This window comes from Pollachius pollachius (assembly GCF_949987615.1).
Source record: "Pollachius pollachius genome assembly, chromosome: 2".
Classification (NCBI taxonomy): Eukaryota; Metazoa; Chordata; class Actinopteri; order Gadiformes; family Gadidae; genus Pollachius; species Pollachius pollachius.
Window position 1 is genome coordinate 52,441,280 of NC_136935.1, and position 25,573 is coordinate 52,466,852.

At 48.4% G+C, this 25,573-nt stretch overlaps 1 protein-coding gene across 3 annotated transcripts; it reads left to right on the top strand.

Annotated features, from left to right (window-relative positions):
* Positions 1–1,159: 1,159 nt before the first annotated feature.
* tmc6b (transmembrane channel-like 6b) lies at positions 1,160–23,924 on the top strand. 3 transcript variants are annotated; one of them, XM_079730122.1, is made up of 21 exons: positions 1,162–1,209; positions 3,114–3,215; positions 4,154–4,325; positions 8,853–9,007; positions 9,730–9,846; positions 10,113–10,218; positions 10,629–10,710; positions 11,476–11,733; positions 12,252–12,454; positions 16,848–16,992; positions 18,113–18,268; positions 18,387–18,661; positions 18,836–18,914; positions 19,362–19,459; positions 19,906–20,001; positions 20,135–20,210; positions 21,593–21,726; positions 22,154–22,330; positions 22,418–22,496; positions 22,669–22,755; positions 23,308–23,924. In XM_079730122.1, the coding sequence occupies exons 3-21, from the start codon at positions 4,270–4,272 to the stop codon at positions 23,320–23,322; spliced, it is 2,394 nt and encodes a 797-aa protein (XP_079586248.1). In that variant the 5' UTR covers positions 1,162–1,209; positions 3,114–3,215; positions 4,154–4,269; the 3' UTR covers positions 23,323–23,924. The 3 variants fall into 3 exon arrangements, with proteins under 3 accessions (XP_079586249.1, XP_079586248.1, XP_079586250.1); XM_079730123.1 differs by lacking the exon at positions 3,114–3,215 and having other exon boundaries at positions 1,160–1,209; XM_079730124.1 differs by lacking the exons at positions 1,162–1,209; positions 3,114–3,215 and adding an exon at positions 5,305–5,381 and having other exon boundaries at positions 4,211–4,325.
* The last annotated feature ends 1,649 nt before the right edge of the window (positions 23,925–25,573 follow it).

Below are 25,573 nucleotides of genomic sequence, written 5' to 3' on the forward strand. Positions count from 1 at the left end.
CTGGTATCCTGCCGTCCGAGGACCATCTGATGCGTAGTTTCCTACTTTTCAAGACGCCCCCGTACCTCAAGGGGACATCATGGTGCAGTTAGATCGTCGGCCAGCTGATCTCGGGCCAGTGTCACCACTCTAGTTCAGTGGAAGGAGAACTGATGAATCTGGAAATAACACGTCAGGAAATCACATGACAGGAAACAACCTACACCATTTCTTCACACGTCTCTTTTTAGAATGGCGAAATACAGAGAAGAATGGTGATGATATGCAAGTGTCACACACACACTGTGGCAACCCGGCCCCGACACAGCGGCCCTGGAAGCCCAGGGGGCAGGTAATACAGGCAGTCTACCACCCTTTTCCCCCAGAGGGAGCCAAGGACTGCATTAGAGCAGCCCCAATCAACGCAAACGGGGGACACCTGCGAAGGAGGCCAATCAGGCACAGGAGAGGGTATATAACCAGAGTAGAGACGTTGTCTAAAAGAAGGAGGTATGTGACCCATGCAGGAGCAGAGAGCGGACCGAGACTCCTTACCCGGACGGACCATTACCCCAGCACCCGGTCTAGAGGAGACCACGGGACTACACGGATCCTCATCGGGATTCCGGGACAGCGCGTGAGAGACGACCACAGCGTCCCCAGTGGCTCACGGAGCCCAGACTCTTTTTAGTTATAGTTTTCATTGACGGGTGATTCCCCTTTTCTCTGTTCCGGATCTAATAAACATGCCTTTGGTGGCAGTTTTTGAGCATCAGAGACTCCTGTTCATTGCTCGGAGACGGGGCTGATAGACCCGGGTCACCACAACACGCACGCACGCACGCACGCACACACACACACACACACCCCCATACAAATGGTGAACAATTTCTCGGTTCACTATTTTACCTCGAGTGCACACACAATTTACAGATGAGGGACTACAGATGAAAATGAGCTTTTTTGCTAAATCTGGCATATTTACATTTTGAGGGTAAGCAAAAAATATAAATTGATGTGCATTGTACCTTAAAAATAAACAAACAAATAAATAAATGGCTCCTCCCAGTTGGTCTCGGATCAAGTGTATGACCCCTCCCTCTTTAGAGATGGCTCCTCCCAGTTGGTCTCGGATCAAGTGTATGACCCCTCCCCCTTTAGAGATAGCTCCTCCCAGTTGGTCTTGGATCAGGTTTGGCAGCTTGTGGAGTAAAGAGGAGAGCGACAGAGGTGAGTTTACCAACTGTTTAAAGTCTACTTTAACAATTGTTTCGTGCAAATCAAATGTGTTTTTTAATCTTCGTGATTTTCAAACATTTAGTTCCAGCCTGATCAAATAATGAATTTAGATGGTTTATGGTTAAAGTTATCGTTACGGTTGTTCCGGACTTTGACCCGGTTTGTGTAAACGTTTTACATTCACATTTCACGTTAAATTTACATTGAGCGCATTAAGAAGACGCTTTTACGCAAAGCAACTTACAATAATTACATTTCAGTACACTTTTCTTTCTTTGCAATAAGATCGCAATGTACTGTACTGTACTGCACTGTACTTCCTTATCATCAGAAAGTCTATCCTTCTTAGCGAAGTGATGCATTGAGTCCCATGCAGCCATTAAGTCGCACTTTGCGGTGTAAGTTAATGCTTTTAAACGATGGTCGGTTCATGCATTCCTCCGTGTGTTGCAAAAGCAGCAGACTCTGATTCTGCATCAGAGCTGCAGAAGATCAACCTAACAATCAACATAAATACCAACATCAACACACTTGCTTGCTGAGGAATAGAACCACAACCTCCAACCAGTCCTCTAAGTGGACTGGGTCAATCCCAGTCCTCTATGGTGACTGGGTCAATCCCAGTCCACAATCCAACAACCTAGTTGGCGTTACATAGTATATTCAGTCTATTTAAACTGATATCGATCGGTTAGTCCGGTGTGTTGGTTCCCGCTGTAACAGCCGGTTCCTAAAGTCCGTCTGACCGTCGGGAGAGGTGCGACCCTCCCAGCAGCTCCATGACAACACTCGGAACCCAGTCTGCTTTGTTCCACAAAGCCCTCAAAGGCTTCGACCCGTCCCCATGAACAACAGTGGATGGGTCTGGCTCTGCTGGGGCCGGCAACGCGGTTGTTTTGGGGGAATGCTTAGTTGTTGAAGTATGTCAGGGAGGGGCACTGGTCTCCCAGTCCGCTGTCTCCCTGTCTCTCTCTCTCTCACTCACTCACTCTCTGACTCTAACTCTGTATCTCTGTCTCTCTCTCTCTCTCTGTCTCTCTCTCTCTCTCTCTCTCTCTCTCTCTCTCTCTCTCTCTCTGTCTCTCTCTCTCTCTCTCTCTCTCTCTCTCTCTCTCTCTCCCTGTCTCCCTCTCCTTCTCCCTTATAGAATCAGATTTACATCTTTGATTGATTAACAGTACTTGGGATGGTGTTTATAAATGTGCTTTTCAATACTCCTTTTCGTATGGTGTTACTATTGTTCCTGTTGTTTCTATAGATCTAGGCAGTAGATCTGTACTTCCTGTTTATACCCTCTGGGGAACAATAGTTTGTTACAGCCAGCAGTGACCTCTGACCCTTTCTCACATTGTTTTCACGTCACCACCCGTTTAAAGTACACAGACACACACACACACACACACACACACACACACACACACACAGCCACACCCATCAGTTCAATGACGATGTGACTCAGTGCTGGTGTTATCCACCAGAGAATAGGGTGCCTGTCTTTGGCCGGTCACAGTCATGACTGACATGAGGTCAGTCCCCTGCTGAACACATGAGTGACAAATGATACAATACTGTTGACAACACAGGGGTCGTTTCCTCTATGGAGAAATAGAGTGGAGCACTGAGAGGGTAACAGCTGGAATCACTTAATGTGGGCTGAGATCCACAGCTGGTCCTAGTTCCTGCTGTGCTGTGCTGGGCACACACACACACACACACACACACACACACACACACACACACACACACACACACACACACACACACACACACACACACACACACACTTACATTTACATTTAGGACGTTTAGCAGACACTTTTTGCCAAGCACTAACAATATACACAACCACACGCACAGGAAGAAGTCATTGACTGTTATTCCACATGATCCGACAGGATTACGCTTCATGCTGGCGTTCCCCGTCAGACGAACCGTGAGAACGGTTTGACAGCTGTGTTACAGCAACAACAACAGTGGAACATGGCAACGTCTCTGTGGTGAGCTGGATGTGGTGCTCCTGGCCCGGGGTGGAACAGTGTTTTACTGGGTTGCAGGCAGTAGGGGAATGTCTATGTTTTCTGATTCAATGTTCTCCTCTAAATCCACATTTTTAAAATCAAATACTAATTTTCTAAGCTTTCTGTTGCTCGGCTGTGCTTGTACGACTCATAACAGAGGGCAGAAAGCATGTGTGTGCGTTGTGTTTGTGTGTGCGTTGTGTTTGTGTGTCAGAGGTGGCCGGCGGCTGGGGCGTTGTGGTTTATCGGTGCAGAGGGTTTGAGAGTCTTTAGACACAAAGCCTGGTTTCCATTGTCCTCCATGACGTTCTCTGAAACGCAGCGAGAGTGTGTCTCTGATTGGATGCATTCCCATGGGGAGCCTGGCCACATGATGACCCTGAGTACAGTGTCAGACCACTGACTGAGTGTGGCTGCGTTGGTATTCACGGAGTCCTGTCCCCGTGTCTCTGAGCGGCCGCCATCAGCAGGACAAAAGGCAGCTTGTGAGCGATGACGTAACTCCACTGTTTGAAGTCTCAGTCAGTCTTTTGTTATCGGCCTGTCCCTACAGCCCCAGGGGCCTCGGGGCCTGTCCCTGCGGCCCCAGGGGCCTGTGAGGTCATGTTCTCCTCCTCTGTGAGTGCTGTCATCACCACTCAAGCGTTCCTCTAAAACAGACTTCCTGTTCGTACGGATGTTGACTTCTCAAGTGTGGTTTGTAATAAAACCAGATGTTGTTGGGACTTGAGTCTCGGTTGTGGGGCATTGTTGAAGTAGAGTCAGCTCACCAGCGCAACAAAAACGATGCAGTGGTGAGTGAACATGAGCGCTCTGAGACGCACCCCAGGGGCCCTATCTCTCCAACAGGTTTCAACAGGACCAAAATTGAGTGTATTGCTGCTGACGTTCTTTCTCTCTCTCTCTCTCTCTCTCAGGTATGTGCACAGGTGATCTGCGCAGGTATGAGTCGATGAGGGTGTGACCCTCTGATTGGTCGAGAGGCCCAGACGTGTTGTGACAGACAGAGAGCAGGCGAAGGCAGCGTCGGAGAATGGCGAGACATGTGGGCTTTGACCAGAGCCCTCAAGACCCGGAGGTCGGATTGGAGTGAGTATTGCGTGCGTGCGTGCGTGCCTGAGTGCGTGCGTGTTGTAATTGTTGTTGTCTTTATTTATTTTCCTTTTGCCTTCTCCCTCTCTTCATCTCTGTGTCTCTCGCCCTCTCTCCCTGTGGGACTGTACTCTAGTTGTTGATCCATGGACCTGATGGTGTAGTGGATGTGGTAAAGGATAAGTTAATGGGGAAGGAAGGCACTAATGTGCTCTGATGATGAAGAGTACTTTGAGGTTTTCCAGATTGTAAACGGATGTGAAGCTCCCAGATTGATCTGAGAGATGTCTTCTGCTGGAGATAGAACTCATGTTCCTCTGCCTCCATTGCGTTCATGGACAGTTGCGTCCCCTGGGAACACTCTGTACGTCTTTATGTTTGGATCCCAAACAACGAGTGAGGATGTTTCTGGACATGGCGTCTGTTCCTACAGCAGTTGTATTCATCAGATTAAGAAGGGGCCGTGATGGTAACATGACCATTAAAGGGTTATGGTAAACTGTGCCTGGCCTGGCCTAGAGACATGGCTAAACTGGACCAGAGTCCACATAGAGGACTGGGATTGACCCAGTCACCATAGTGGACTGGGATTGGCCCAGTCACCATAGAGGACTGGGATTGACCCAGTCACCATAGAGGACAGGGATTGACCCAGTCACCATAGTGGACTGGGATTGACCTAGTCACCATAGAGGACTGGGATTGGCCTCCATTCGGCCTCTGATTGGTTTAATTTTAAAGAGTCTGACGTTTCTTTCGACACATTTCTGATCAGAAACATTATATATCTATAATATCTAATATAAATATAATTAATATAGAGAATTGATAACCCTAACCCTAATATTTGAATATTTCATCGAGGAACTCGACCCATCTGATTTGATAGCATAATAGCGAACGTATAAGGACATTTAATTTAGAAATGATAACAAATATATGTTAGAAATAATAAATCACTAACATATATTTCCAGATTGTAGACGGACGTGAAGCTCCCAAACCCTGGCCCTGATATGCCTAAGCGATGTGACACACCTGCAGACTTCAGATGTAGGTCAGGCCTGGGTATGATACAGCTGTGCTGACTGTCCTAATAAGAGGGGGGTGTTGCTATTTACACCAAACCAAAGTTGAATGTTTGTTTAGTGCTCACTGAATCGTTCAGTAAACAATTTGAGCTTCTGGCCTTAAATTTTGAAGTTTTGAAAGACCGTCATATCATGATCGTTGGTTGTTATAGGCCCCCATCTGCAGTAGGTAACTCAATGTCCACATTGGGGAAAAGTCTGTCACAATTGCAGTATAATGAAATTGTTGTGGTTGGTGATCCTAACTGGGATTGGTTGGCACCTGTGCCAGATGCATTTAAAGCACAGTTTGATTCTTTAAATTTAACACAAATAATTACCTCACCCACTAGACCAAACTCAAAATGTCCTAACAAGTCATCACTTATTGATCTAATTTTGACTAATTTCCCTTTTAAATAATCTGCTGCAGGTGTTTTCCCAAATGACGTAAGTGATCACTGTGTGATAGCAGCAATAAGAGACACCTAGGTTGTTAAGTGTGAACCTCGTTTTGTAGAAAGGCGTAATTTGAAGATGTTTGTTGAGCAGGGTTTTCTATATGGCGTATATCTATTCGACTGGACCAGAATTGCCCTTATTGATGATGTTGAAATGGCTTGGTAATTCTTCCATGATACCTTTCATGAAATAAACAAACATGCTCCTATGCGGAAGTTTAGAGTTAAGGGTCGGGATAACCCTTGGTTCACAGCCAAGCTTTCCGGCCTGCTTCATGAGCCTAATGCGGCCTGGGCAAAGGCAAGACAGTCAGGCACTGAGGCTGACTGGCTTCTCTTTCGGCAGCTGAGAAACAAATGTAATTGGAGTTGGACAAATGGAGTTTTATCTAACTTTCTCTACAGAAAATTTGAATGATCGAGAAAATTCTGGAAAGCAATTAAATCATTATCAGCTTCTAAAACCTTTCATGAATTACCATCTTTGTATTGTCAAAGACTCCATTGCTGTTCATGATAAGGTTGAAATAGTAAACTGTTTCAATGTCTTTTGGGTTCCTGTTCAAATGTTACCCCCATTCTGCTGGAAAATCGGTCCATCTGAGTAACAGTGCTAGTGATGTACACTTTAATCATACCCCTTTTACAGTTGCTGAGGTTCACAAAGCCTTGAAGCGATTTGTTAGGGCCATATTTTATGTTAGTTTAAAATCTATTTTATTTCAATTATTCTATTAATGAATTTCTATTTGATTTAAGTAATGTTAATGTTTATTTATCTAAATGTTAGATTTATGTTGTATTATTTGGAGGTATAGCCCAATGAGAGGCCGCCGGCACAGAGGGGGTGGGGTCGACAAGCCAGGTTAAGAATCAGGAAGGGGGCGTTGAGAGGGTGGAACGGGGGCGTTGAGAGGGTGGAACGGGGGCGTTGAGAGGGTGGAACGGGGGCGTTGAGAGGGTGGAACGGGGGCGTTGAGAGGGTGGAACGGGGGCGTTGAGAGGGTGGAACGGGGGCGTTGAGAGGGTGGAACGGGGGCGTTGAGAGGGTGGAACGGGGGCGTTGAGAGGGTGGAACGGGGGCGTTGAGAGGGTGGAACGGGGGCGTTGAGAGGGTGGAACGGGGGCGTTGAGAGGGTGGAACGGGGGCGTTGAGAGGGTGGAACGGGGGCGTTGAGAGGGTGGAACGGGGGCGTTGAGAGGGTGGAACGGGGGCGTTGAGAGGGTGGAACGGGGGCGTTGAGAGGGTGGAACGGGGGCGTTGAGAGGGTGGAACGGGGGCGTTGAGAGGGTGGAACGGGGGCGTTGAGAGGGTGGAACGGGGGCGTTGAGAGGGTGGAACGGGGGCGTTGAGAGGGTGGAACGGGGGCGTTGAGAGGGTGGAACGGGGGCGTTGAGAGGGTGGAACGGGGGCGTTGAGAGGGTGGAACGGGGGCGTTGAGAGGGTGGAACGGGGGCGTTGAGAGGGTGGAACGGGGGCGTTGAGAGGGTGGAACGGGGGCGTTGAGAGGGTGGAACGGGGGCGTTGAGAGGGTGGAACGGGGGCGTTGAGAGGGTGGAACGGGGGCGTTGAGAGGGTGGAACGGGGGCGTTGAGAGGGTGGAACGGGGCCGAAACTCGAAAAAGACAAATGCAATGTTCTGTGGAAAAAAAAGTGAAAATAAATCAACGTCAACGAAGAAGGAAGACTTCGTGTTTGATTGAACAGAGACGTGCACGTCCTAAAGCGATCCCCTTGTAAAGTGGAAGGTTCAAAACTAAAGTTTAGAAGTGGCCACAACACAATTCAACCCTAGAAAACCGTCTGGTCCGGATCACTTGGAACCAAGGTTTTTAAAATTAGCAGCAGACTCATCGCCTTCAAACAAAATACCTTAGATCTGGAAGGCTGCTTGGGTTCGACCCATACTAAATGGAGGGGATCCAACCTATTTAAAATAATTATAGATCACTCTCAAACCTCTTAAGTGTTGACAAAAGTGCTGGAATCCCTAGTCAGTGAGCAGGTTAAAGATTACGTCCATACTCATGAAATATTAAATGTACATCAATCAGGGTTCCGAAAAAATCATAGCACCACAGCTGCTGCCATGAAACTGATAAAAAAACAATATTGTGTATCTCTCTTTATTGATCTATCTAAAGCGTTTGAACTTATTAATATTGTTTTTTCTGATCATACTGTGGGATGGTTTGTCCACTACCTCACCTTCAGAACTCTGGTCTCCAGTTTGATGGTTTCACTTCTGGCATTCTTACAGTGGATAAGGGAGTTCCCCAGGGTTAGTGACCGCTTGGACCGCTTTTATTTACTTTATATATTAACAGCTTTGGACAAAATGTCCCAAATGCGGCTTTTCATTTCTATGCGGATGACAGTGTAAGTGTCCTTATGACTAATGCTGAAGCACGGACAGAACTGGGAAAAAAGGCCTTCAAGGTTTTTGCACCATCTTCCTGGAATAACCTGCAGAAGCAGCTTAACTTCAAGACCTAGTTGCTCTCAGGATAAGGTGATCTAACCATCAGGTAAAGGTGATCTAACCACCAGGTAAAGGGGATCTAACCACCAGGTAAAGGTGATCTAACCACCAGGTAAAGGGGATCTAACCACCAGGTAAAGGGGATCTAACCACCAGGTAAAGGTGATCTAACCGCCAGGTAAAGGTGATCTAACCACCAGGTAAAGGTGATCTAACCACCAGGTAAAGGGGATCTAACCACCAGGTAAAGGTGATCTAACCGCCAGGTAAAGGTGATCTAACCACCATGTAAAGGTGATCTAACCGCCAGGTAAAGGTGATCTAACCACCAGGTAAAGGTGATCTAACCACCAGGTAAAGGGGATCTAACCACCAGGTAAAGGGGATCTAACCACCAGGTAAAGGGGATCTAACCACCAGGTAAAGGTGATCTAACCACCAGGTAAAGGTGATCTAACCACCAGGTAAAGGTGAACCCGCTCCATTCCCCTGTCCCTCTGCTCCTGCCAGGAGCCCGGCAGACGAGGAGGGCGTCCATGACTCATTCAGCCGGCTGATAGCGGAGCAGAGCCCGGGAGGGAGGGGCCCGGGAGGGAGGGGCCCGGACTACGAGCCGGGCTTCGAGCTGCAGGAGCTGCAGAGGGAGCTGGACGAGGAGGGCCAAGGTACCGTGTGTGTATCTGTGTGTGCGTATCTGTGTGTGTGTGTATCTGTGTGTGTGTGTATCTGTGTGTGTGTATCCGTGTGTGTGTGTATCTGTGTGTGTGTATCTGTGTGTGTGTATCCGTGTGTGTGCGTATCTGTGTGTGTGTGTATCTGTGTGTGTGTGTGTGTATCTGTGTGTGTGTATCTGTGTGTGTGTATCCGTGTGTGTGCGTATCTGTGTGTGTGTGTATCTGTGTGTGTGTGTGTGTATCTGTGTGTGCGTATCTGTGTGTGTGTATCTGTGTGTGTGTGTGTGTATCCGTGTGTGTGTATCCGTGTGTGTGTGTGTATCTGTGTGTGTGTGTATCTGTGTGTGCGTATCTGTGTGTGTGTGTGTGTGTGTATCTGTGTGTGCGTATCTGTGTGTGTATCTGTGTGTGTGTGTATCCGTGTGTGTGTGTATCCGTGTGTGTGTATCCGTGTGTGTGTGTGTATCTGTGTGTGTGTATCCGTGTGTGTGTATCCGTGTGTGTGTGTATCTGTGTGTGTGTGTATCCGTGTGTATTTCTGTGTGTGTGTATCTGTGTGTGTGTGTGTATCTGTGTGTGTGTATCCGTGTGTGTGTGTATCTGTGTGTGTGTGTATCCGTGTGTGTTTCCGTGTGTGTGTATCTGTGTGTGTGTGGCACAGCTTGCTCATGACAAAGTGTAACAATAACGCCGCTATTGGCTGCCGGCCCCAGACTGTGTGAGCGGCCACTCCCCTGACCAGCGGCCGAGGAGGATGGGGGCCATGAGGGGGGAGAGGTGGTCCTCCGCCACCCTGAGGATCCTGGAGTCCATGCCCAGCCGCACCATCGGTCAGTCCCCCCCATCGACACTGGGCTATATATACTGTACTATATATAGTATAGTATATATACTATAGTATCGTATATATGATAGTATATATACTATACTATATGGATGTACTATACAGTATATATACCATCATATATATACTATACCTGGAGACCAGATAGTGGTTTACTCCTCTGCTTAAGACTGTGTGTGTGTGTGTGTGTGTGTGTCTGTGTGTGTGTGTGTGTCTGTGAGTGTGTGTGTGTGTGTGTTTGTGTTTGCGCAGCCAGGAGGCAGGCCCTGGTGTCTAACCTCCAGAAGCTGTCTGTGAGCGACCGCGTCCAGATGCTGCGGGCCATGCCCCTCAGCATGGCCGACAAGAGACAGCTCAGGTGGACTCCTCTCTCCTCTCTGCTCCTCTCTCCTCTCTGCTCCTCTCTGCTCCTCTCTCCTCTCTGCTCCTCTCTCCTCTCTGCTCCTCTCTGCTCCTCTCTCCTCTCTGCTCCTCTCTCCTCTCTCTCCTCTCTGCTCCTCTCTCCTCTCTGCTCCTCTCTCCTCTCTGCTCCTCTCTCCTCTCTGCTCCTCTCTCCTCTCTGCTCCTCTCTGCTCCTCTCTCCTCTCTGCTCCTCTCTCCTCTCTTCTCCTCTCTGCTCCTCTCTGCTCCTCTCTCCTCTCTGCTCTTCTCTCCTCCCTGCTCTCTGCTCCTCTCGGCCACCAAACACCACAGATCGTTGTTCTATGTTTAATATTGCTCTCTCTCTCTCTCTCTCTCTCTCTCTCTCTCTCTCTCTCTCTCTCTCAGGAGTCTGGTTCTCCAGAAGAGCCCCTCCCCCCCCCACGGTCAGATCCCGTGTTGCAGTCAGCTCAAGTTTTATGTCATCGTTGTGAGTCCACTCTGACCTCCACTAGTTACACACATTATGCATACAAATATATATATATATGGTTAACATAGATACTGTATATATAAAGAAAATATAGATAAAAATGATATATAAATGGTCAACATACATACTGCATATATAAAAAGAAAATATATATCAAAATATATATATATTTATATATATATTTATAAAAATGTAATTTTTATGATATATATATATGATATATATGTATATATATAAATATATATATATATATATATGCTACAGGAATGTTAAAATGTGTTGGCTGAGCTGCTCAGGTATTTTTGGTGTAAGTTCCTTGGGTTTGTTAGCGCAGAGTTACGTTAGCTCGTGGTGCTCAGAGACTGATGGGTAGAACACGGCCTCCTCTGATTGGCTCACGGTCGCTGCAGAATGCGCCCAGACAGGCAGCGAGATGCTGCTTTAATCAGGAAGTAGAGAACTCGTCTCGACACGGCTTCTTCTTTCTTTACACAAGATCCTGTGTTGTCATGTTGATCCTTATTGTTTGTCGTACGTCTTGTCTCTTAAAAACAGTCCTTAGCATGGTGTGGCCTCTTACCCTAGCTGTCTTTGTTGTGCACGGGGAATGGGTTAACCTAGTGATGGTTAGTGCTTAGCACTCGGTTCTATGAACATCCTTACTGTACCCACAGAGATATATTGTTGTTTCTCTTTCTTCTGACTACTTATTGTGAGTCGCTCTGGATCAGAGCGTCTGCTAACCCCCCCTCCCTCCCCCAGGCGGCCAGGCAGCTATGGTACAGCTGGTTCTCCTTGCTGCACTCCCTCCAGCTGTGGCAGGTGGCGCTGAAGAGGGTTGGCGGCCGCTTCGGCACCGGAGTGCTCTCCTACTTCCTGTTCCTGAAGACGCTGCTGTTCTTCAACCTCTTCCTGTTCCTGGTGACCGGACTGTTCCTGGTGCTGCCCCAGGCCGTGCGACCGCCCCCGTCGCCCCAGGGACACGCCAACTTCTCTGGGCTGGAGCTGCTCACCGGCGGGGTAAGACACCAACACAGACCCTTCTGTCTGACCACAACGGTCTGTCTGTCTGACCGCACGGACCGGCCAGTGGGATGATGGTAGCCTGGCTACATGGGGTCTTGTTGGATGGAGTGGCAGAGGACACATGCTGGCTTCAACCCAGACTCAGAGTCCAGGCTTTGAAGCAGAAGAGGCCACACTCGACTTGAAGGCGTCCCCGAGGAAGATCAGCAGCAATACTGATTAGTTTTAGATTTGAATTCAGGGCAGTAAGCTGACGCTTCTATCCAAAGCGACTCACAGCCATCCACGCACACATTCACACCCCGACGGCAGAGTCAGCCACGCAGGGCGACAGCCAGCTGGTCAGGAGCAGTCGGGGGGGGGGGATCACCTCAACACTCAATCAAACTAGCAACCTTCTGGTTACCAGTCGACCCGCTCTACCTCCTGAACCAAGCCGACCCCATTAATGTGAAGCAGCTGTGTGTGCACCATGTAGGCTCCTCCCCTCTGACCTGAGCTCCTCCTCCTAGGGCTACTTCTCGGACTCGGTGATGTACTACGGTTACTATAGCGACTCCAATCTGAACCGGGTCTGCAACGGCTCCTCCCCCTCGCCGGGCAGGGGGAGGGGGCTGGACTGCGTGAGTGAGGGCCTCTCCTACAGCATGCCCCTCGCTTACTTCTTCACCATCGGGACCGCCTTCTTCATCACCTGCATCATCCTGGTGTTCAGGTACGGGAAGAACTTTAAAGTACTGTACATTATGGTGAAGTACTGTACATTATGGTGAAGTACTGTGCAGTACTGTAAAGTACTGTAAAGTACAGTAGAGTACTGAAAAGGTCCGTAAAGTAATGTAATGTACCGTAAAGTCCTGTAAATGATTGTGAAGTACTGTGCAGTACGGTAAAGTACTGTAATGTACTATGAAGTACTGTTGAGTACTGTGGAGTACTGTGGAGTTCTCACACTTGGCCCCTTTATACTTTATGGGACATTCCAGAATTGGAGGACATTTTCTGTCCCACCCATGAAATTTCCAATAATCCATGCACAAAATACTAAAACATGCACTTGTTGTGTAAATTATACTTGTCCTGAGACTAAATGTAAATATAGTTGTAGAAAAAGTGGTTCCAAAATATTACTTAAAATACCAAATATCTCTCGAGCACCCCCTAAAATGGCATTTTACTCTTGTCCCACCTTCTTGATGACCAACCTGCATGTCAAATGTAACAGTTAAAATAAGTTTTAAATCTACTTTTTTTGGTATGATTTTGTTGATATATGTCTTTTGAAATTGTTAAAGTAATTTGTTTAATCATCAACATAATTTAAATAATAGTAATTATGCACTGAAGTTGTGTCCCACAACATTCGTGCAACCCTGTTACCTAAACCAATTTAGCCTGACAGTGGAGGAGAAAAAACAGTAAGTCACATGACACAGTGGAAATGACATCATTACACCATTTGCTAGCACCATGGGTAGACCAAAGGTATGCCATTTCTTATATTTTTCATATTTTTCCAATCTTTTCAGCCTTGATAGAGTGTGTCACTCTGACCAACGCAACCCTGTTAATCATATTATCAAAATAAGACAAATGAATTTCAAGTTTTCTTTCTTTATTTATATAACTAAGTTTGTCCTTGACCTAAACAGTAACATCACATTCCACAGCTAGCATCTATTCCTGAGAAAAAGCTAACATTAGCATTGATTTGCAAACCTGTTACTTGCAACCCTGTTACTGTAATTAGAGTAACAGGGTTTCACTACAGTAACAGGGTTGCATCTCCTTCAGTTCACTCAGAAGGGACAATCTATTATCTATAGTAAAATTGTATAATTGTGTATGCATAATTTAGCATGATGATGATCATCATCAGCAAACGGTGACAAAAGAAAAGAAGAAAATGCAGAAAAGATTACTGGTGGATTCAATGAAGAACCTCCATTTGAAGTTCCTGGCTGAGCAGACCATCCTCCGTCTATCATACTCACCGTTCTGCACACTTAGCCCCTACTGGGTTGTGCATCCAACATTGGCAGATCGTGAAACATGCATGTGCAAACAACATGAAAATCTAGGCTTTATTGCCAAAAAGCTTCACCAGATGCACATCATCGACACATCCAATTTGGAGTGCCTGACACAAGCCATCACGTGTGACACCACAAGCAAGCAATATATGTATGGGGAATGTGAGTAATGCAGCAATAAGACCTATGCACTCACAAGCCACTACAGAGCCACCCATCGTGTCTCCTACCTCCAGTGGGCCACTGTGGACAAAGAGCACAAAAATGATCCTGGAGCAGCCTCAAAGATCATTTTGAAAAAAGAATTTGAATGCTCCCAAGAAGAGCTGGTGGAAACTTTTGTCATTTTGCTCCAGAAGTTCAGGTGCCATCTGTTTAACATCAGGCAGCAATATGCTTTCTCACGGGCCCTGAAGCTGAACCTCCCTTCAAATGAATGTGCAGTCCATATTGACTTCTCAGAGAACTACGGCTGAAAGTACAGCGCTGAAGTACAAGCTGTCCATTTTGGTGAATCACACCAACAGGCCACTTTGCACACTGGGGTTTACTACGTCGGGGGGGGACATCTGCCCCTACCTCCTTTTGCAATGTATCTGCATCCAGACTGAAGGGACCACCTGCCATATGGCAACACCTGGAGCCCATCCTGAGGGAAATCCGAGAGAGATTCCCGGATGTGACAACCATCCATTTTTTTAGTGACGGCCCCTGCACACAGTACAAGCAGCGTGGTAATTTTTACCCCTTTTGTACTGATACGTTCAAAAAGGGGTTTACAAGAGGAACCTGGATCTACTTCGAAGCCAGCCATGACAAAGGTGCCCCAGATGGAGTGGGTGGCACATTGAAGAGGAGGACCGACAGGCTTGTCAGCCAAGGAGTTGATATTCCCACGGCATTGTCCATGTACCAAGCTCTGAGTGAGGGACAATCGAAGCTGAAATTTTTTTACATTCAGGAGCAAGCTGTGGAGGATGCAGTAAAAAAATGCCAGCTGACCTTCCAGCTGTACCGTCCACAATGAGGCTCCACCAGATGGTCACTCTTTCACCTGGGAAAATGTGTTCGGCAACAGGGAATCTGGAGTGTGATTGCCAAAAAACAAAGTGCTTCAGTTTTAATCCAACAGATGACCACACAGAAGACCCCATATACAGCACACCAGAAGAGAGGCAGTGGCACAGTCCAGAGGTTGTGGGGAAATGGTGTGCCCTGGTGTACGACCACACCACCTACCCAGGGATTCCCAAGAGGTGAATGAGACCCACTGCCAGGTGAAAGGTATGCATAGAGTGGGGGAAAACCGTTTTTTCTGGCCGTTGAGGGAAGATCTCCATTGGTATCCCTTGGAGGATGTGCTGACCCTCATTCCTCCCCCAGAGAACGTTACCTCACGCCACATGGCCATCGCAAGAGAGGTATGGGATACTCTGGCCAGCCACGAAAATTAAATCTGAACATTATAACATCAGCTTTTTAAAATATTGATCAGTTCATGACTTTTTTTGATAAGGCTCATTCATTTTAATGCCAGGTTGTCAGCCTACTTTAATATGACTATTTTTTATGTTTGTCCATTGAATATTTGATCAGATCCAGTTTGTGGTCTTGTTGACATGTTTATTTTTTTATCATTCCTACTAATCCTGTTGATCCTTCATCGAAACGATATATAAAATATTATTAAACAACATTCCTGTGGTCCTGAGTATTTATTTGTCACATTTATGTCATGATCTACAATCAAAATGAATGTATCCATTCAACCGTTACTTTGCGCAACCCTGTTACCCTAATTTCAACCCTGTTACCATATCATATTTATTAAAGGGGACATATCATACCACCAGGTGTGAGTGTGATTAGCCATTACAAGCCGTTTTCAAGATGTGCAGCATTGTGACATCACAGGTGGGCGTGTCCATCTAGATGTGTGACGGATAGATGGACACGCCAACCTGTGATGTCACAATGCTGCACATTTTCAAACCTGCTTGTAATGGCTAATCACACTCACACCTGGTGGTATGAGATGTCCCCTTTAAAATAATCTTAAATTATTTTCTCAGCTCACAAGGGTTTAACCTATTGTCCTTTTAATAGTTTGAATGATTATACGCATAATGTATTTGAGCAAATATTTGAAAATAAATACTGAAATTAGTAAAAAAAACATGTGACTATTGAAAAGTTGGGCAAGATAGATTTCAAAAGCTGCTTAAATTAATATAAGTCAACCCTTATCTGAAATTAAATGAGTATTCAATGTGAATGTGACTTTCTTTACTTAATGGTGAAGGATTTATTCAACAATATTTTAAAATTTACTTTTTTCTGGTTCCTGAGTATTCGTAACAGGGTTGCGCGAAGCATAGCACACAACAAATAAAACGAAGAAAATTATAAAATAAGGGGTCAGTTTTTCAAAAGTGTTGATGCCTAAATTGTCCTCCAATTCTGGAATGACACTTATACTGTTTGTTCCATTTTTACATTCAGGGCATTTATCAGATCCTTTTATCAAGAGCGTCTTACAATAAGTACATTTGTCAGAAGAAAGAGAAACAACAATACATCTCTGTCGGTACAGTAAGGATGTTCATAGAACCAAGTGCCAAGCACTAACCATCACTAGGTTAACCCATTCCACAACAGTGATCGTTTTTTAGTTATAGTTTGTCCTTACTTCAGCATCTCTTTGATGTGTTCCTACAAACACGAGAACTGCTCGTGTTTGTATTGTATTATATCCACTGCTGCTGAGCTGCTGTTACAAAGGAATCTCACCTCCGGGGGGATCAATAAAGTTCTGTCTGTCTGTCTGTCTGTCTGTCTGTCTGTCTAGAGGAGAGTATGTGTGTGAGAGTATGTGATGAGAGTATGTGTGTGTTTGAGCTGTAGTGAAAACACACAACATGTTTCTCTGTTGATATGATATATGATCACATGATGTATGATCACATGATATATGATGACATGATGTATGATGACATGATGTATGATGTATGATGACATGATGTATGATGACATGATGTATGATGACATGATGTATGATGACATGTGTCTCCTCAGCATGTCCAAGTCTTTCGGTCAGAGTTTCCACGTGGAGCAGTCCCACAGCCTGTTGGCCATGAAGGTCTTCTGCTCCTGGGACTTCAAGGTCGCCAAGACGTCCTCTGTGGCGCTCATGTCCGAGAACATCACCACGCAGCTGAGGGTGGGCCGCAGCGCACACACACACGCACACACACACGCTCACAACAAACACACACACTCACAACACGCATTCTCAACACACGACACACCCACACACACATTCACAACATACAACACACACACACGCTCACAACACCCAACACACACACACTGACATTCACAACACCTATTCACAACACACGACACACAACACACACACAAACATTCACAAAACACACTCACAACACACACACGCACGCCTTCACAACACACACATGCACACACAACACACAAACACACACGCTCACAACACACACGCATGCAGAACACACGACACGCACATACACACACACACACAACACACACACACAGTCACAACACGCAGCTCAGACACACACACAGTCACAACACGCACAGACACACACAGTCACAACACGCACAAACACACACAGTCACAACACGCACAGACACACACACAGTCACAACACGCACAGACACACACACAGTCACAACACGCACAGACACACACACAGTCACAACACGCACAGACACACACACAGTCACAACACGCACAGACACACACACAGTCACAACACGCACAGACACACACACAGTCACAACACGCACAGACACACACACAGTCACAACACGCACAGACACACACACAGTCACAACACGCACAGACACACACACAGTCACAACACGCACAGGCACACACACTCATCACGGTGGCTGTGTGGTCAGGGTTGTGATGAGTTAGATGATCACATGATCACCTCCTCCTCATTCCTCTCTTAATGAACACGGGTCCAACATTACAGGGGTCCATTTAAAGGTCCAACATTACACCACCAGCTGTGACAAGCCTCTCCTGACATCACAGGTGGGCGTGTCCACCTAGATGTGTGCTGGATAGATCAGCCTACCAGCCTATCCAGTGGACTCATTTATCCGTCATACATGTAGGTGGACACGCCCACTTGTGATGTCAGAAGAGGCCGATTTTTAAAAGGGCATGTAACGGCTAATCACACTCACCTGGTGGTGTAATATGGGACCTTTAACAAATTGATTCATTTGTTAACATGCCATTTCTTGTTCTCTCTCTGTCTCTGTCTCCCCCCCCCCCCCCCCCATCCCAGGAGCTGTTGGCGGATGTGACCCGTAACCATGCCAACCAGAAGCCCGGCCAGAGGCTGTGGCGGCTGTTGGTCCACGGCCTGGCCTGGGCCATCTGCAGCGGGAGCACGGTGGCCTGCGCCCTGGCCGTGCACTACCTGGCCCAACACATGCACGCGGTGAGACGCACGCACAAAAACAAACAACACACAACCTCTGAAGAGCAGCGTCGACGTTAGCGCAGCCCTCCTGTGTGTGCGGCCCGCTGGACGTGTCTCGCTCTCCGCCGTCCTCCAGGTCAGATTGGGGCAGGCGAAGGGCGTGGCCGGGGGCGTGGCCGGGGCCGGGGGCGTGACCGGGGGCGTGACCGGGCGAGTGGCTGGGGGCGTGGCCGGGGCCGGGGGCGTGGCTGGGGGCGTGGCCGCGGACCCCCTGCTGACGGAGGCCCACCTGCTGGCCCTGCCGGTGGGCGTGTCCCTCATCAACCTGCTGCTGCCCGGCCTCTTCAACGCCGCCGGCTGGATGGAGGAGTACGACTCGCCCGGCGCGCGCACCTCGGCGGCCATAGCCAGGTGAGGCCCCCCCGTAGGGACCTGATGCTGATGACAGACTGGGTTGTTGTGTTGTTGTGTTGTTGTGTGTAGGAACCTGATGCTGATGACAGACTGTGTTGTTGTGTTGTTGTGTGTAGGAACCTGATGCTGATGACAGACTGTGTTGTTGTGTTGTTGTGTTGTTGTGTGTAGGAACCTGATGCTGAAGGTCAGCCTCCTGGCCGTTCTGTGTTTCCATTGGCTGGGCCGCGAGGCGACCTCTGACCTGCAGGTCAGCCCTCACCCCCTCACCTCTCACCCCTCACCCCTCACCCCTTACCCCTCACCTCTCACCCCACACCCCCCTGACTGTCTCTCTGTCTCCTCCTCAGTGCTGATCCCTCCTGACTGTCTCTCTGTCTCCTCTTCAGTGCTGATCCCTCCTGACTGTCTCTCTGTCTCCTCCTCAGTGCTGATCCCTCCTGACTGTCTCTCTGTCTCCTCTTCAGTGCTGATCCCTCCTGACTGTCTCTCTGTCTCCTCTTCAGTGCTGATCCCTCCTGACTGTCTCTCTGTCTCCTCTTCAGTGCTGATCCCTCCTGACTGTCTCTCTGTCTCCTCTTCAGTGCTGATCCCTCCTGACTGTCTCTCTGTCTCCTCCTCAGTGCTGATCCCTCCTGACTGTCTCTCTGTCTCCTCAGTGCTGATCTCTCCTGACGGTCTCTCTGTCTCTCCTCAGTGCTGGGAGAGCTTCGTGGGTCAGGAGCTCTACCGCTTCCTGCTGATGGACCTCATCTTCACGCTGCTGGACACACTGCTGGGAGAGTTCCTCTGGAGGTGAGCGCACCACTCCGGTCCGTCTGTCCGTCCGTCTGTCCGTCCATCTGTCGTTCCTGTTTCTCTTTTGGTACACATACCTCCGCCTTATCCTTAAGGTACAGGTACGTATGGCTCAGGAGGAGGGGCAGGTCGTCTGGTGACCTGAAGGTCGCTGGTTCGATCCCCGGCTCCTCCTAGCGGAGTGTGGAGGTGTCCCTGAGCGAGACGCCCCCCCCTGACTGCTGCTGACCAGCTGGCTGTCGCCCTGCGGGGCTGACTCCGCCGTCGGGGGGGAATGAGTGCATGTTGGGCGATATTGTAAAGAGATGATGTGGAGGTGCTCGAGTCCAGAAGGGGGTTGTTTCTTGTCGCCTCCTGCCTAATTAAAGGTTGTTCTCTGTGGTGTTTATGACTAAGCCTCTGGTCTGCCTCCTGCCCCCCCCTTTCTCCCATCCCCTCCCCAGGCTGTTCTCAGAGAAGGTGCTGAAGAAAAGCAGAAGACCGGTGTTTGACATCGCCAGGAACGTCCTGGAGCTCATCTATGGACAAACCCTGGCCTGGTGGGAGATCTCTCTGTGTTACATCCAATCGATTAATCGGGACACCTTAACTAGACGATCGATCAATTAATGGACATTTCTTTGTGTTGTTGTTATTGTCCCTGTTAACGGGAGGTCTTGTTTTGGCCCTCAGGTTAGGGGTCCTCTTCACGCCGCTGCTGCCCGGTGTTCAGATCATCAAACTCCTGCTGCTCTTCTACATTAAGATGGTACTGACGCTAACCCCCACCACCTTAAGATGGTACTGACCGCTAATCCCCACCACCTTAAGATGGTACTGACGCTAACCCCCACCACCTTAAGATGGTACTGACGCTAACCCCCACCACCTTAAGATGGTACTGACGCTAACCCCCACCACCTTAAGATGGTACTGACGCTAACCCCCCGCCACCTTAAGATGGTACTGACCGCTAACCCCCACCACCTTAAGATGGTACTGACCGCTAATCCCCACCACCTTAAGATGGTACTGACGCTAACCCCCACCACCTTAAGATGGTACTGACGCTAACCCCCACCACCTTAAGATGGTACTGACGCTAACCCCCACCACCTTAAGATGGTACTGACGCTAACCCCCCGCCACCTTAAGATGGTACTGACCGCTAACCCCCACCACCTTAAGATGGTACTGACCGCTAACCCCCCACCACCTTAAGATGGTACTGACCGCTAACCCCTCACCACCTTAAGATGGTACTGACGCTAAGCCCCACCACCTTAAGATGGTACTGACCGCTAACCCCTCACCACCTTAAGATGGTACTGACCGCTAACCCCCACCACCTTAAGATGGTACTGACCGCTAACCCCCCACCACCTTAAGATGGTACTGACCGCTAACCCCCACCACCTTAAGATGGTACTGACCCTAACCCCCCACCACCTTAAGATGGTACTGACTGCTAACCCCCACCACCTTAAGATGGTACTGACGCTAACCCCCCACCACCTTAAGATGGTACTGACCGCTAACCCCTCACCACCTTAAGATGGTACTGACTGCTCCCTGCTAGTGAACCGCCTGGCTCTAGATCCGCCACTGCCTTCTCTTCTCCCACTGGTTAATTCCCAGTGTGGCTCGTGATATCATCACATCAGTTGCATAGTAACAGAGTTTGACTTTATCTAGAGGGAGAGTCTGTCTGGGTTTGACCTTTCGGGGCGTCCTGTGGCTCAGGAGGTAGAGCGGGTTGACTGGTAACCAGAAGGTCGCTGGTTCGATCCCCGGCTCCTCCTAGCGAGGTGTCCCTGAGCGAGACGCTGACTGCTCTTGACCAGCTGGCTGTCGCCCTGCGGGGCTGACTCCGCCATCGGGGGGGGAATGAGTGAATGAATGGGTGAATGTGAGGCAGTGTTGTAAAGTGCTTTGAGCGGCCCCTGGTTAGAATAGCGCTGTGTAAATGCAGTCCATTTACCATTTACCTCCAGGGCGTGTGTTTGACCTTCAGAGTGGGACCTTTACCTCAATGCATGACCTTGACCTCTGAGTGTGACCATGACCTCTGTGCGTGACCGTGACCTTCAGAGTGTGACCTTGACCTCTGAGTGTGACCGTGACCTCTGAGTGTGACTTTGACCCCTGCAGGGCAGCGTGATGCTGAACTGCCAGGCGCCCCGGAAGCCGTACCGGGCGAGTCAGATGACGACCGTCTTCATCACGCTGCTCTGCTTCCCCTCCTTCCTCGGGGCGTCCGTCTGCGTCACCTACGCCATGTGGAGGTACACACACACACACACACACACACACACACACACACACACACACACACACACACCCCTACTGACTGACTGTCAGTGACTGACTTTCTCACACACACAGTCAGTCACTCCCTCGGTGGAAAACATAATATCACACATTCACAAACCAACACACATACTGTCATTCCTGCAGTACTCACAGAGGGATGTACTGTGAACCCTTTCTCCTCATACCCCTGGAAGGACTTTTATTGAGCATCCAACAGAGCCTGAGCTGCTATTGAGCTTTTCCAACGTAATAACCCACTTTGAATAGCAGAGTTAGCCTGGCTTATCTCCATGGGTATTTATTTCTATGTGTACTTTACATTAGCCCCCAGAGATCACTGGTCCTGTTGTTAAAACGCCTTCCATGAGAAGCAATGGTTAACTTGTCTCCCCCCCCCAGCACCACCCCGTCCCGGGCCTGCGGGCCGTTCCGGGGCCTCAACACCATGATGCAGGCGGGGCGGCTGTGGGTGGAGCAGCTGAGGGACACCGACCCCCACCTCACCTGGCTGGCCACCGCCCACTCCTACCTAGTGGAGAATCCCCTCTTTCTGTTCGTGGCCGCCGGGGTCTTCATGTGAGTGAGGCGGTGAGGAGGGGGGCCCGGTCTCACCGTTGGGGGCCCGGTCTCACCCTGGGGGTCTTGTGTTCTCACTCTCCCCAGGATCATCATCTACTTCAACATCCAGGTGGTCGGCGGGCAGAGGAAGGTCATCGCCCTGCTGCAGGAGCAGATCAAAAACGTAACGAGAGAGACGACCTCATGAACCAGTTAACGCTTTAAACCTCTGTCACCGCCAGACTTAATGACCTGATGATATTAATAATATGATACAAATAATAATAACCCTGCAGGTGTTTTAATACGTGATGATATTTATAGTATGATAATAGTCCTGTTCTGATCTCCTCCAGGAGGGCGAGGACAAGAAGTTCCTCATCCGGCAGCTCCAGAACACGCACGAGAAGAGGAGGGACACGCCCGGCCGCTGCAGCCAGCAGGTGAGCCTCTGCGACGACGCCGTGAGGAGGGGGGGGTAAACCCATGGAGTGGAGCCTCTTTCATCCTCCCGGGCTCTGACCCCGGCTACAGTAGCGCCTTCCGTAACCGTGGCAACGCTACGGGGAGATTCAGACTCTCGATTCAGAGTCCCGCAGAAATCTGGTGATCTTGCATTACTGGTTACCCCCCCGACCCCCCACACCCCTATCAAGCACTTACTGTGTGTTGTACGTACTGGCACCTAGAAATAGTACTTAGCATCGCGTAGCATCTTATCCTAGCTATCTCTGTTATACACGGGGAATGGGTTAACCTAGTGATGGTTAGTGCTTGGCACTTGGTTCTATGAACATCCTTACTGTACCGACAGAGATGTATTGTTGTTTCTCTTTCTTCTGACGAATGTACTTTTGGTGAGACGCTCTGGATAAAGCGTCTGGTAAACTCCCTGACTGGTGGATCCTCATCCGTGTGATGGCTCCTGTGTGACTCTGTTTCTTTGAACTTTCTCTAATTTAATTTTGCGGTTTTTGTTTGTGTGTTCTCTCTAGGATTCGACCTGTTGACAGCCTACAGGTTTGTCTCTGAGGATATTCAGTGGATGGATTCGCTCAGAGGAAGAAACATAATACAGGGGAAATGCAGTTTTCCTTTTAGACCTGACTGACATCAGAAATATCGGAGGAGCACCAATGGGAGAGCAGCTCCTTAAAAGGACAGGAACGCAGAAGGATGGAGTTTGTTGGCGCTGGCCATCGGAGGGTTAGCTCGTCGCTGTTAGCCCGTTAGCCCAGACCGTAGCAGAGAAGGGGTAGGGTTAGCTAGCCCACCTGACAGTGGAACAGCGTTCTGCCTAGGCTGCACATGACTGGCCTGCCAGTGCAGAGTTCAGCTTACACTGGGAACACTGGGAACTCCGTTAGTGGCATTTATACTACAAATATGACTACATCATATTGGATATATCGTTATCGCACTTTTGTTTCAACTGTGAACATTTTTATTGTGGTTTCTGGAGGGATAGTGCTATTTTATAAACCAGTTTAGTGGGGATTGTTTGTTAAAAATTAGTTTTACCCTTGTTCATCTCATTCAACATCTCATTTCATTGTTTGACTACTTTTTCAATGTTTTATTCTTTTAAATAAATTATATTTTATCATCATCATTCCTTTGAGTCAGACCCACTTTTGTATTTGTAGTGGAAGGCGATTTTGAAGTTGTGTTAAGTCCCAATCTGTCGCACAATGACGCACTCTGTTTATGTTTTGGTTTGGGTGACGTGGGGACACTGTATCTTTTGGAGAAAGGTCTGTTTATCGCCAAAGAAAACAAAACAGAAACCTTTGAGATTACCACTTTAAGGTAAATCCTATTAATTCACCAGATGCACTTAGCAGAAAGGCAGCATCATTGACATACCCTGTAATAAGACACATCATGTGGGTCATCAAGAGGGTGGAGTCAACAGAGAGAGGGTGGAGTCAGGAGTGGGGGCGGAGTCAAGAGGGTGGATCAAGAGAGTGAGAGGGTGGAGCAAAGAGAGAGAGGGTGGACTAAAGAGAGAGAGGGTGGAGTAAAGAGAGGGAGAGGGTGGAGTAAAGAGAGGGAGGGTGGAGAAAAGGGAGAGAGAGGATGGAGTAAAGACAGAGGGTGGAGTAAAGAGAGAGGCTGGAGTAAAGAGAGAGAGAGGGTGGAGTAAAGAGAGAGAGGCTGGAGTAAAGAGAGAGAGGGTGGAGTAAAGAGAGAGGGTGGAGTAAAGAGAGAGAGGCTGGAGTAAAGAGAGAGAGAGGGTGGAGTAAAGAGAGAGGGTGGAGTAAAGAGAGAGGCTGGAGTAAAGAGAGAGAGGGTGGAGTAAAGAGAGAGAGGGTGGAGTAAGGAGAGAGAGGGTGGAGTAAAGAGAGGGTGGAGTAAGGAGAGAGAGAGGGTGGAGTAAAGAGAGAGAGAGGGTGGAGTAAAGAGAGAGAGGGTGGAGTAAGGAGAGAGAGAGGGTGGAGTAAGGAGAGAGAGAGGGTGGAGTAAGGAGAGAGAGAGGGTGGAGTAAAGAGAGAGAGAGGGTGGAGTAAAGAGAGGGAGAGGGTGGAGTAAAGAGAGAGAGGGTGGAGTAAAGAGAGAAAGAGGGTGGAGTAAGGAGAGAGAGGGTGGAGTAAAGAGAGGGAGAGGGTGGAGTAAAGAGAGGGAGAGGTGGAGTATAGAGAGAGAGAGGGTGGAGTAAAGAGAGAGAGAGGGTGATCCAGACGGGCCGCCATGAACAAGAGAACAGGACGTCAGCTCAACGTGTGCGTGTGTGAGTGTGTGCGTGTGTGTGTGTGCGCGTCATAACTTATTATGACATTATGACCATATGAACAGTGTTGGGACTAACGCGTTATTAAGTAACGCGTTACAGTAACTAAGTTACTTTGCGGTAGCGAGCACTGTAACTAATTACTTTGTCAAAATCAGTAACGCGTTTATCGTTACTGCGATTTAAACAGGTTCGTTACTCGTTACTTCACGTGACGCAGCGACGCGCAAGTAAATGAATTAAAACAATGGCGGCAGTCGACGACGGTCCAGGCGTTGTATTTCTCTCATGGAAATATGCACATTATTTTTCCTTTCTGACAGTAAAAGACATAAGGAATATTTTGGTGACCTGTCATCTTTGTGGAGGTTCGAAAACTCTAGCCACATCAAAAACTAGCAATTCTAATCTGATGAAACATCTTCAGAAACAACAGGCATCTACCAAGCTAGTTGAAAAAGACCCTGAAGGTAACACAGGTGATGCTGCTGCTAACGTCAGCTCCGCCGACGCCAAAGGAGAAGCCACTC